General features: G+C 40.2%; 1 protein-coding gene across 1 annotated transcript; it reads right to left on the bottom strand.

The window, feature by feature from the left end:
* Nucleotides 1-869: 869 nt before the first annotated feature.
* Nucleotides 870-9,354, bottom strand: adprs (ADP-ribosylserine hydrolase). Its single transcript, XM_023952030.2, has 7 exons — nucleotides 9,214-9,354; nucleotides 8,692-8,945; nucleotides 6,030-6,126; nucleotides 5,743-5,950; nucleotides 4,675-4,862; nucleotides 4,482-4,582; nucleotides 870-1,549 (listed from the first exon to the last, which is right to left on the bottom strand). Exons 2-7 carry the CDS (start codon nucleotides 8,876-8,878, stop codon nucleotides 1,179-1,181), a joined length of 1,152 nt encoding a protein of 383 aa, XP_023807798.1. The 5' UTR covers nucleotides 8,879-8,945; nucleotides 9,214-9,354; the 3' UTR covers nucleotides 870-1,178.
* Nucleotides 9,355-14,058: the final 4,704 nt, after the last annotated feature.

Consider the following 14,058-nt stretch of genomic DNA (forward strand, 5'->3'; position numbering starts at 1 on the left):
GGGTTAAATGGCAGAGGGCACCAACGACAAGGTGCATAACCACCACCTACTGTGTTGGAGTATGGATAGAAGTGGGGGGCTACCTAACAAAAAAAACTATATTCTCCTTAATAATCTGGTTCTGCTCGAAAAACCTATAATTGCACCATTCAAATTTTCCTCCCCTCCAAAGAGCGTCTTCAAACTCAGCCGTTCACCATCTGGCAACCATACTTTATTCTCCAGCTGTCTTCTAAAATCTGCTTTACTGCAATCCCAACTGCACTGACGGAGAATCACATGCACGAGCTCAACGTGGGCGGGGTTAGCATTCCACAGCGTTCCAGCATTCCGCGACGGTGAGCGTTCCGCAGGCCGCAGCCAGGGCTTACTCCAGAGCTTGACTGACCCCATTTCTTTTTTCCCCTTTCTTCGGCTACCAGGGGTTGTTTTTTTTTTGTCATTCACACATAACGCATTGACATAAGGGTGGGGTCAAAAGAACCCTACGAGACAGCGCAGAGGTGATAGCAGACATCAAATCCTGTCCACACGGGAGGGTTAAAGACGCAAATGAGAACATCTACTAAATTATCAACAGCAAGTCTTGATTCAAATGTGGCTTTGGATACAGTATTTGTATATTGTCTGTTGCTGGTATCAGACAGTGGAACCAGAACGGGCACTATCTAGTGCATTTGTGGTAAAAGCAGAAGGTTGTGTGAAGAAGATGTCTATAGGTTAAAAAAAAAAACACATACAAGGATAATTGGGAGTTAAGGCTGTTTTTCTGGTTTGGATGAGAGGGACATAGATGAGGACTGGATGGAAAGGGCTACAATTCTATAATGTCTATAATCTTTCAGACAAAAGTGAACTGAAATGAACAATTACTGTCGTGCAAATCATAGTTTTAATAACAGACAAAATGGTTAAAACAAAACATGTCTAAATCATAGTGCAACTTTCCATAAGACAGATGATTGTTTAGCACAAAACAAATTTACTGGAGTTTTTTTAATGTTGTACTTTAGATTTCATGCTTAATACCTCAACAAAGACATAAACAGCATCAAAACAAACAATTTGTACTGTGAGATTGCAGGTCTTAACATTGGCTGAATCAAAAAAAATAAGCATTAAAATGTCTCTTGTCTTTTCATGTTTCTTAGAGTCTTTTTTGACGATGAAAATTGGGATTACTTCACTCCGGTTTTGGCTCCACTCTGGTTTTCTTCTCTGTACCATTGCTGTTTCACTTTCTCACTCCTGCCCCCCTGAGGAAACTGGTGGTATAACTTATGAAGCCGTTCGGCATTCACATCAGCATCTTCTGCTCCCTCACAGCACCTTATCCAAGACTGAGGAATGGCCTCAATGCCATAATGGGCCCCTGCTATGGCACCAGCCATGCAGGCTATGGTGTCTGTGTCACCTCCAAGAGCCAAGCTATAAGCTATTGTCCTCTCCAGGCCACCGTAGCTCTCTGGAAGGCCTTCCAGAGGCTGCAGGCAGTGCAGGACACAGAAGATGGCAGTGGGGACAGAATGGAGTGCTGCAATCCCATTACCTTGGAGAAAAATGCAAATGTTGAGTGTAAGATAGTGAAGAGTAGAATCTGAATTCAAAGAATATTTAACAGTCAATATAGAGGGAAAAAAAACTACTCCATGAAGTACTTAAGAAAATTGAACAGCAAAATTAGACACAAAAATTGTAATTAAAAAAGATTTACCTGTTTGTTTTTTCAAGTTCAATTGTCTTAGTAAATGACAGACAAGCCCATGCTATTTGGTCATTCCATGTTAACAGAAATAAAGTTACTGTAGTCTGAGTTCTTGTAATGAGAAATTTAAAATTTGGAAAACAGTACAACCGATAAACTCTAAATAAATTCACCAGATTTTAAAAGTAAAAGGGAAGCAGACCCATCATTAATCAATTACATGTTTTAAAAAAATCTTTTTTAGGCAAATGGGAACACAGCTGAGTAGTGTGAACTGGTTTCTGATCTAGCTGCAGACAAGAGTTTTTTAATGCTCCTACGACGACCAACTTTGGTCACTGAACACAAAGTTCATTATAAACTTCATAGCCTTTCAGCAGATGGAGTAAGAGGCTCAGGGGGTGTTTGTGTGTGAAGCAAGCTGATTCATTTTTGACATTTTTTTGTTTTCTGTCCTTAGCTGCTATTAAATGCAAGGTTTCTTCTTTTAATGAGGGCCAATGATCTTTGCAAGTTGTTTGTAGTCCTTCTTTGTTTGGTTAATTCTTATTCTGACAATTTAGGAGAGGGAGGTGTTAAAACCTCGTTAAAACCTGTGCCATGTGAACACATATTTAGTACAAAAGAAAACATTTAAAAATAAGCAGCTAATCATTTGCAATTCATTTGGATCTGAATCTCTTCACAGATTTAGCCTACTTGTCAATGCTGTAAGAGAATGTATGATTATGCTCCGTTCTGACTGTACCAAAAAGTTTATGTGTTTGAGTTTCTTGAGCTCATCACTTCTAGGGATGACTCCATCATGTTCTTTAAATGTGAAGATGTGCTGCTGGCACAACTTAACCTACCCCCTTTGGCACAAATTACACCGATCCCGCCATTTTGAGGAAAAAAAAAAAAAATCATACCGCAGGCTTTAAGACAGCATCATGCTAACTGTACAAAAGTTATCTATAATTGTTCGGACGTACAAATGAAAAAACCTCGGCCATGGAATTTTTACTTTGTTTTTTAACTAAAATGTGTCTCCCTTCTTTGGAGGATGGGTGAAATGGTTGCCTCTTCCAAATTGTTGGGTCGAATCACTCACTGGTTTTCTAGATAAGAGGGGTGGCACTATTTGCCCCTTGGCACAAATTACCCCACTCTCCCCTGTTTTGTTTAACCTTTTTCTTTAATATACAGGACACAGTTTTTTGTGGGTGTATTAAGACTGGACATATTTGGTTGGCTTAAAGCAGGGGTGCTCATTACGTCGACCGGTCGATCTTCAAGACATGAGGGTAGATTGCAGGCCAGCAAACCCAAACAACCCAAAAAATAAAAATGTACTTCTAAAAAAAATCCACCAGCCAATCAAAATCCTCACAGATAAGTACGGGACATGATTGACATGCAGAACGGCCAATCGGACATCCTCTGATACACATGTCACTGCACATGCGTGTTTATATTCATTGAGCGCAGATTCAGTCTGTCATCAGAAAGTCGCTTTCTGCCCCGCAGCAGGTCAAGTCCCCGGCAGAAGACCACTCCGGAGGGTCACTGCGTGGGTCCTCTGCAGTTCCCACCCGATAAATAAGAGCTCATTAAGGAAGCAGTGTTTTCCGTGGCACTCGCTTCATATGGAGCCAGCAGCACCTTTGAAATGCCACGCTCCCCGCATTGCACGGTTTACAGCAGAGAATGAAATACGATAGTCGCTGCTTTCTGTCTTTGTAATAAAACGCCTCATCTGTTAATAAAAAATATCTTTGTGCAATCTTACAGTGTAGTTTTGAATTATCAGTACGTAAACAACAAAGTACAAATAAACATGTAACTAATAAGTAAGGGTTAATGGACGACGAAGTGTGCATTATTACTTTTTAACGTGGAAGCCTGGAGGACGGTTGCTTCATTTAAGCTAGGTGACCGGAACTTCTTTTTTCACCGTGCGGTTATCAGGTTTTAACGCACACCCAGCAGCCAATCAGAATCGAGTATTCACCCGGACCATGGTATAATCATAACTAACAAATATGTCTATGAAGACTCTCATTCATCCAGGTTGATTCCATCATAATAGTAGGTGTAGGGGCTGTCATCTGGACTTCAACCTACTACTATGACATAACTAACAAACATGTACTAATAGTGTACACACAGGTAGATCTTCAAGACATTGTCGACTCCAAAGTAGCTCACATGCCAACAAAGTGTGAGCACCCCTGGCTTAAAGTTGCTGTTGTGTTGCTAGTCCTTCAGTCATCGTCATAAATCCTTAAAATCGGTCTGGCAGTTTGTATTCCATAGTCCTTTAAAAATCTGTGCCCCCAGCATGTAAAGAACATTGGTTAGCTGATATTACAGAACAGTGCTGTGTACGTAAGGAGGCGTGATGCTCAGCTGCAATTGTTTTACCAATGAATAAACCTTGTCCTCAGTAAAAATAAAGTAATTTTAACAAATAAACTTTTTGTAGTGCATCTCCTTTGTGTTGCTTGAGGAGTCTGTCTCACGACCATCAGTTGACTGGAAATCATAATCACTGTTTCCTATAAATCCTTTTTTCATTTGGTTTCTGAAATTTTGTTTTGATTTCTAAAATGTAATGTTTTTTTAATAATTGTTTTGCTTTTTGAATTGTGATCTTGAAAATGCGTTTGCACTGAGTGCTTTGTTTGGGGCCACTGCAGCTTTTTGGATATTTCTGCATAGCAAGTGGTAGTGAGATAACAATAAGTAAATTGGGCAAAAAAAAAATTCACCGTGATCCCAGATGTGTACTGACCAAGTTCAGAGATGACTTCCTCTATGCTGACTTTGCTTCTGTTCATCAGGTCTCTGACTCTGTGAAGACGCTCACAGAAAGGCTTTTCTGCTTCCTTTAAGCTGGAGGAACACAGTGAACGAAACACTTTGAAGCATTAAACAAAACTGCAATTCTAGACAGATCAAGGTGGTGTTGCAGTAATTGAACTCACATCCTTGCATCATTGCGTGCCTCTTTGTTGTCCTCCACTTCCTCCATCTCTGCAATAAGATCGTTTATGAACTGCAGAGGCAGGTCTAGCGCACCTTGCAGGGAAAAATGAACAGCTAAGGCCTGCAGGATTGCTCCGTTGTAGCCCAAGGAGCAGGAGTGTGTCAACATGGCACCAAGACGGGCAAACTGCAAAGGAAACGGTTTAAAGCTTTTAGCAGCCAAAAAGAAATACTTTGACAGGATTGTGTGTGCTTTAGAGCAGGGGGGGGGTCCAACTTGATTTCTCAGGGGGGCAAAAAAATCAAAAACATGTTGAAAGTTGCGGGCAGTGGCGGTTCTACACTAACTTACTCCCTGGGCGAGTAACCCCCCCCCCCCCCCCCCCCCCCCCGCACACATACAAAATTTGACAACATCCTGTTGTGTTCCCTATCTTTTATTTGGCCATTTTACACAAAAAAATGTATGAATTTTCTAGACTCGTATCACAAGGGGGGGCAAACTCAGTCGCACAGGGGGCCTAAATTAAAAACACGCTTTAGGTTTTGGGCCGAAGAAGATAAACATTTACTGAACACACTAAAGCTAATTTTTTAAACCTTTAATACTGAATTTTTAAAACATAAATATGAATAAAACAGACAGGAACATTAATCCAGAGTAACTCAAGTTAAACCTTAAATAACGTTTAATATTTTGCCCTCAATAGAAATATATTCTGTCAAAATTATACAAATATGAACATGCTGCAGAACAAAACAAACAAACCCTGGAGATATTAATAATAAGAGATATTATAAATATGAGACCTGTAGTGAATATGTTATCAACACCACATTTCGCCGGGCCATTAATAACAATACTATGATCTTGAGGGCTGTAGAATGTTACATGGCGGGCTGGATGCGGCCAATAGGCCAAGACTTTGACGCGTGTTTTAGAGTGCAACAGTGGTCAATTGTTAAGTTGTGAAGGTGCAGAATAGGAACACTCATTTGCAATTTTTAGATGAAAATATGTGCAGGTAAAGGAGCACAGAAGCCTGGAATGAAAGGCGACCGCTCACCCTTTTAACATCCGCCCTGTCAGGAAATGTCAGAGCAAAGGGCGCCGTCCTCATGGCCCCTCCATTGCCAAAGGATCCCCGACCATTAAACTGATCTCTGGCTGGCTGATATACGTCACTAAGCTGGAACGATGAGAGCTTTTTCAATACCTGTATCACTCCGTTACCATACCCACGACCTGGGGAGGTACTATACTCCTTTGCAAACCTGTGAGAACAAGAAAAAGAGACCTGCTGTTTCTGACATGAGGTGAAAAATGTCCAAACAGTGATAGAAGTCAGTGCACCTGCGAGCCAGGTCCTGTTCATCAAACCCCGCTCGAGTGAGAAGAGACTGAACCACACAACGAGTCATTGCTGTGTCGTCACTGTATTCAAGGACGCCTAAAAAAAACACAGAAAATCCATCTCAGCTCATCTGCATCTGTATCAAATCATTAAAACTCATTAAAACCCATCAAAGTACTTGATCACTTGGTGTACTTTTAAGTATATATTTGAACATTTTTTAAGGTGGATTTGAAGTGCAAACTACATCAACAAATCACTCGATGCAAAAACATATTAAAGATCAACAAGCACAATAAATAATATAAAAACGTTATATTTTAGGAATCAAAACAAAATTCCAGAAACCAAAATGCAATAAAAAAAAACATTATCACCCCAAAAAAAGCAACGAAATAAAAATGAAATGTCTTAGAAAAAAGTTTATCCCAGAAATCAAAAGAAAATATTTAAAAAATTATACAAAATATGAAACTGGAAGAGGTAGGTAAAGGAAAAGGTAAGTCTGCAGACCTCACAGCGAAGACAATGTCACTGATTGGATGATCCTGTTTGTTCACCTTTTCAACAGGAAGTTATTAGGCATCCCAATTTCTTCCTACAAATTATATTTCTTTAAGCTTCTGGTCACAGATGCAAAACTTTGGGGATCTCTTAAACAATTCTTTACCACAGTTCAGGTAAAACATATTTCTGCTCTGCCTCTTCTTCGAAACACATCCAGTGACATCCCATAATACCTACCTTTGCTACTTTCATTTTTTTAACATTTCATTAGGATTTCTGGAAATCATAATCACTGTTTCCTATAAACCCTTTTTCGTTTTGGTTTCTGGAATTTTGTTTAGATTTTTTTAAATGTCATGTTTTTTTAATAATTGTTTTGGTTTTTTAATCTTAATCTGCCGCAGAAGGACAAAGACCATAACAAGCAAAGTCTGCAGACCGTACAGCCAAAAAAACGTATAAACTCTATTAAATCAAGAAGGACGGCTGTCAATCAGCAACAAAAGATGGAATTACCAACCTTGGACAATCAACACAATATGGACCTTTATATTTCCTTTTTCATTACCTTATAATTGTAATAATAAAATTGTTTAATCAATTATAGAAGATGGTTAAAGTAACTGATCTATAATTATGTCACTTCACTTGCCCCATAAAATGATTCATGATTTTTTAATGAAAATTAATCTGCAACCTATAAGGTCTTACACTGTATGACCCCATCCTATATCAAAGACCTCATAGTCCCTTATCATCCAAATAGAATACTTCATTCACAAAACGCAGGACTGCTTGTGGTTCCTAGAATTAGTAAAAGTACAGTTGGAGGTAGAGCGTTCAGCCACCAAGCCCCTGTTTTATGGAATAAGCTCCCAGCTCATGGAAGAGAGGTCGACACAGTATCGACATTCAAAGTTAGACTGAAAACATTCCTCTTCGGACAGGCTTATTGTCAGACTAGCTAGTATTAAAAGATCATTTAACTTAACGTTAATCTTTTTTAAATTAAACTTAATAACTATTAGTTGTTAGTAGGGTGCTAGAAGTTTGAAGCAGGGGAAACTATGGTGCACTGGGGTTCTGTCCTCTTTTCTTGATCATTATTTATCATTTAGTTCTCCACGTCTCTATTTGGTGCAGTGCGATTCATGTACTCTCCTTCTTTCGGAGTGCTTCCAGATTCCAGTTGACTCATCCGTGCTCCTGTACCTGACCCTGTACCTCATCTCTGGCTCGCCTCCTCCACTGCTCCTACACCTGGCTGTGGATCCTGCCTCCGGCTCTTCTCGCACCCCCAGCCATCCACCAACTTCATCTGGATGAACCTCATCTACTAACTAGACGTTCAATATGTAGTTGTAGAGTTAGATAAGTTAGATAAGTTAATTTCTTTTCTATAAGTTCTGGTACATGGCCTGTCGGTCCTGGGGGAGGATCCCTCCTTCATGTGGGCACTCCTGAGGTTTCTTTGTTTTTTCCGGAATCTGTTTTTTTTTTAATGAGTTTTTCCTTACAGCGAAGGAAGGTCAAAGGGCAGGGATGCCAGTTTAGTTTAGTCTGTTTAGTTGAAGTTTAGTATTTTCCTATTGAATTCTATGCATTTATGATCCCTTTGATTGTATGTCTACCTTACAATTACCAGTACGAAGCCCATTGAGACGACTGTTGCTGTGAATTTGGGCCATATAAATAATATTAAATTGAATATTTATCATAATAACAACAACAATAATATAAAAACAAAACAGTGACTTATTTTTCTAAAGGGTAAAATAAGACTTTGTAGCCTACTGGGTTGTTGTCAGTAAGATTTTGACCTATGTCTCTAAGTATTGAATGTTGCTGCAGACCCCTGTGCTATAGTATAGTATTATGGCATGGATGGATAACATAACATTAGCAGTTTGGGTGTCATCTGGATTTCACCGACTGGCAAAATGTTAGCGCATTGACGCCGGTTCGGAAGGCAATAACCCGACGTTTCGTGCGTAAAAAGCGCAGCTTGTTATTTGAGGTGACGCGTCTGCGTCAGTCAGGTTGCTGGTTGTTGTGACCGCTCTGTAATAAATGTTAGGGGTTAGGCTGCAGGATTGCGGTGTGTCTGCGGCTGCAGGCTAAAACCAGCAGCAGCAGCCATGTGGAAAAGCTGACCGTTTCCTTTGGTTTCGTCGTCCAGGCCGCTCAAGTGCTGCAGCACGCTCTCCATGGGGACCTCCTCCGCTCCTTCAAACTCTCCGCCGATGCAGTCCCCCAGAACGCCCGCGACCAAAGCTCCCCTGAATCGGGACAAAGACGCCGGCCCCCCCGCTGCCACCGCTCTCACCGCCGTCATTGCCATTCATTCACCGGGGAGGAAACTTCCGTTTGCGCCTAAAGAAATGTCCTCCTCACCAGCGCAGTTTTAGCTACAGAAATAAAAACAAATGTTGATAGATGATCGGCCGCATTGATCCGCTTCCTGACGTCTATCTGACTCCGGGTGAGAGGTCAGATCCGTCAACCATAGCAGTAACATAGAATAGACTGAGGCGTCACAGGAAAACAGGCTGGAACACGTTCTAGTTCACACATTTCTATGCGCTGAAGTAAACCAAACTACATCTACAAAATGCGCAGCCTATGTGCTACAAAATCAACCTTTTGAGCTTTTAATAAGTGTATTATAATGTTAACCTGTGAGCATTCCTCTCCAACCCAGCTCTCTGAATCCCAGCCCTTCCCAACACCCCACGTTCATACGTATGGACGTGAGGGGACAGCCCCCTCCAGGAAGAGTGCGAGCACCGCTCACACACAAACACACACACACTGTTTCCGCGGAGCTAGCGTTGCTCCTCTTGCACCTAATCTGCAGAACAACCAACGGCTCGTTTTTGTAAAACAATGTCTGCAAAGTGGAGAAAATGTGTCCTGGGCTGCGAGAGATTTAGGAGTTTGTTCAGCCTCCCCAAAGAAAAGCCTATTCGTCAAACATGGTTGGAGTTCATCTTCGGGGAAACGCGACAGACCAGCCAGCAAATTTTTGTTTGTGACCGCCATTTCACAGATGATTGCTTTGTTAACCTCGGCCTGTATCAAAGTGGATTGTCCAGGAGACTAAACCTCAGAGCTGGCGCAACTCCAACAGTCAAAGCTGATGAAGAGGCCAGACCCGTAAGTAAAGCAAACAACGAGCAATGGTTATGTGTTCGTGGGCGAAGCGCAGACACGCTGCCGAGGCCGGTGTTCAATATAAATCCTTCCTACCCGTGAAATTTTCCTACCAAAACCTACTGCGCATGTGCAGTCCAAAATGACGTAATATTTTTCAGTTTCGGCGGCGTGCCCATAAATCTGTACCACCTTTTCGATCATAATTACATGCTTAATGCAATGTGATACGTGTTAACGTAGCGCTGAGCGGAGGGTAGATTCATATTACGCGCCGCGCCGCGGTCATATCTGCCGCCTTTTGCATTTCCGTGGTCAAATCAGCCGTCACTGGATTTATAGTGCGGGATTCATATGATACTTACGGTAGTAAAAAAAAAATCGGATGTTGAGATTTTTTTCCAATAAACTTTATTGCACATGTTTTTTATTTTTACAGAGACTCACATTTTTTTATTAAAAAAATTATACTGTGTTTGATTAATCTTCTTAATGTTTGTGTCAGAAATAGATACCACATATGCACAGTAAATAAATCTTGAAATGCTCTCCATTTTTGTTAAAGGAATTCCACTAAGTATCGAAATGTTTCCTTGTAACCAACTGTTCCAAATCTTTTTGTTTTTATTAATTATGGATTAAATATTAATATCAGATTTACTCTTAATATTCTTGTTAATTTTTTAAAATATTTATTTTCATTTTAAATGGGAATATTATGAATTCTGTTCTTCATTAGTTTCATGAGTTGTTATGATCTCACAATAGCTTGTATTTAACTTTAGTCCTGCAGCTTGGGAGAATAGAGACAGTGTTTTCATAGCATTTGGGATTTCTTTTGTATTGTTTAACAGTGTTTAACAGTGTCATCTGCTAGCTGAATAATTTTAATGGGATTTCCTGCCACCAATAAAGGTTTAATTTTTTGTTCTTTTTTGTATCAGTAGTATCAGCATTTCTGAGTCTCAAAAATCATATATCATAACATTTCCATATGTAAAAAATAAAATACAATTACAATTAACAAAAATAATTGGGCTATGATATGGTCAGAAGTATGTTCATACACACCCAATTGTATCAAAGTCGTTTTTTATAAATTTATATTTGATTAACATTAAGTATTGGATGTCCTTTTTCCTTCAATCATTCAAATGACTTTTTTGTGTTTTAAACTTATTTTGAAAACTGGTAATGGATTTCAGCCGTGTTCGCTCAGTTCCTGTAAAGCTGAGAATACGAGTGCACTAAAAATTCAGGAGCGGCTGATTTGACACCGCAGATGCGAATGACTGGTGGCTTGATGGCAGTGTTTTTTACTGCGGAAGTAAACACATATTTTACCGCTCATCGACATGACTGTGGCCTTTTTTCAGACCGTTGTAGACATCACTGTGATCCATCAGGTCTCTAAACTAGAATCAACTGCTGTGAAGTTCCGCAGAACCTTGGCCCGCTTTGCCAACAGCATTTGGGCTGATACTAGGCAGCTGCAGTGCTTCACTCATTCTTATCTGAGCCCGCCTGCTACAGAGCACAGCAATCCACTTTTTTGTGTTATACTGGCAGCAGCATGGCATAGTTTCAGTTCCCAACCTCTTAGTCCACACTCCTCAAACCTCCGACCGCTAGTTGGCAGCAGAGCACACGGAGCCTCTTTGAGCAGCTCTACTCTGCACAAAACAACAAGACGACCTCAGCCAGAGGCAGCTTGTTTTGTTGTGATGAGACATACACTACCTTGCTAGTCATCTTTCAACAACATTCTGCAATTTCTGAATGTCTTCATTATTACAAAAAAGTCAGAATTCTGAGATTAAAGTCAGACTTTTCTATGCCCTTTTTTTCTTTTTCCATGGCCCTAATCCTCTTCCGTAGAGGAGCGCAGTTCCACCTATGGTTAAAAAAATAGCTGACAAAAAATAGCTTTTGAGTAGGGGTTCTAGAAAAAATTGATTCTGCAATATATCACGATAGATTATTTGGCGATACTTGTATCGATTCAAAATGCTGTCAGAACGATATTTATTTAATTGTTTAAGTTTGACTCTTGTTGTCCACTTCACCCTCCGACCGCTAGTTAGCAGCAGAGCACATGGAGCCTCTTTGAGCAGCTTTACTCTGCACAAAACAACAAGAAGACTTCAGCCAGAGGCAGCTTGTTCTGTTGTTATGAGACATACACTACTTAATTTCTCCTTAGGATGGGTACCAAACCCAAACTCTGTGCCATGTTGCTGCCAGTAACATATAAAAACGTGGACTGCGGTGCTTTTTTGTCGGCTTAGATAAGAACGACTGAAGCAGTGCAGCTACTCAGCGGCTAATGCATGTAGCATCGCCCAAAATGCCATTGCCAAAACCGGCCAAAGTTCTGCAGAACCTCCCAGCAATAGATTCTAGTTTAGCAAACGGATGGATCAGAGTGATGTGTACAAGGCTCTGAAAAAAGGCCAACATTGTGTTGATGGCGTTACTATTGGTCTATTGGTCCTGCCAAATCAGTATGAACTAACTATGAACTATGCTCTTCTGTCAGTTGCTTTGTTCCTTGTTTGAACAAACTTTCCTTGCATGCAAACTTCACATTGTGTCTCTTCTTTACCCTTTGCTAGTCATCCTTCAACAACATTCTGTCTGTAGAAGGTACAGTCTTTTCTCCTCATGAATGTGACATTTTGTACCATGACTATGTTTCAGGACATCTTTTCCTTGCTTAAAAACCATTGTTGCTCCATTTGTGGTTGCTGCTCTCACAGAAAAAATACCTTGCGTATGAAGGGATGTCTGTGAAGACTCATTCATCCAGGTTGATTCCAATTTTTAAACATACTGCTAAAATGGAATGTTATCTACAATGGAGTGTAAATAAAGATCGGTGGGTATCACGTAGTTACAAAACAAGACAATCTGTTAGAGACACACGTCGAGAGAACGTTCTGAAGACTATAAAAAATGAGATTTTAAGGTAGTTGTTCATATAAACGGGCACAAAGGGGGGGGTGCTAAACGTGTCTAGGTACAGAACCCTTTGATTCTGACAGTAAAAACGTGCATAACGTAGATTAATAAAATAACCTACAACTTAAAACTCAGTAAAACTGTGGTTTGTGCTTCAGGTACATATATTTAACCCCGATAAATGGACAGCATCCGCCGCATTAAAAAAAAAAGGACCTAATATCCGTGTAAATGTCTGATAGCTGTTGCAAAATGCGAGCATAGCCTGCTGCCCTTTCATTTACAAGACTCCTGCAGCTCCTCTGAATCTGCACTGCTGTGCTGAAGGAAGTGGTTGTTATGGGACATGAACTACCTTACTTAGTTTTTACTTGGGATGGATACCGTACTGAAACCCTGTGCCATGTTGCTGCTAGCAACATATAAAAACGTGGATTGCAGTGCTTTTTAGTGGACTCAGATAAGAATGAGTGAAGCACTGCAGCTGCACAGCGGCTAATAGGCTAATGCACTTAGCATCAACCAAAATGCTGTTGGCAAAGCGGGCTAAAGTTCTGCAGAACCTCCCAGCAATGGATTCTAGTTCAGAAACCTGATCGATCAGAGTGATGTGTTCAATGCTCTGAAAAAAGATCAACATCGTGGCAATCAACGTTAGTTTAGTTCCACGCGAGAAAGCTTGGCTGCAGCTGTGCAGTGCAGATATGTAAACGAAGCATCTTTGTCACATTAAAGGAACTTGGAAAGAATTAGTGTGTGTGTGTGTGTGTGTGTGTCCGGTTATTTTTGAAATAGATCTGTTTAAAATGACTGGAGAAGCTACATTTAGCAATATTGAAAATAAAACGCTTCATTTCCCCAATCGTACTTTTACAACCTTATTGGTTAAGGCACATTCATTCCACATTTGTCCAAGTGGGGCTACCGTAGTGTGACATCCACAGTCGAAGGGACCCCGAACGGTTATTGCAACGGCGCAGGGACTACAGCCTCGATTGTCTGGATCATCACAGACCAGACTCAGCTCATGCACATGCTAGACATTTTTATTATGTGTCTTTATTATCCATTTAAAATGTCTTTTTTATTTATGCCTGTCATTTAGATGGTGTTAGTAATCTGTTTGACATAAAAACAGCAGGTATTGCAGGCAGTAAAACAGCTGCGCTTTTTGAGATAATACAATAAAAATAGATCATTTGTTAATGAATGTATTGAGTTTTTTGAGTATTTTTACGGTTGGTGTTGTAAGCAATCGCAGTAATGAGCTATATTATTTAGTTTTTAATGTTTTATAAGACCTAAAAATAATACTCACAATAACAGGTAAAAAAAAAAAATCTAATTTAACAAATAAAAATAGGGAAGATAAAAGGATGTCGTCAAATGTGTGTGTCTGGGGTGGGG

This window comes from Oryzias latipes, chromosome 22 (genome assembly GCF_053564925.1).
Source record: "Oryzias latipes strain Hd-rR chromosome 22, Olatipes_Hd-rR_3.1".
NCBI lineage: Eukaryota > Metazoa > Chordata > Actinopteri > Beloniformes > Adrianichthyidae > Oryzias > Oryzias latipes.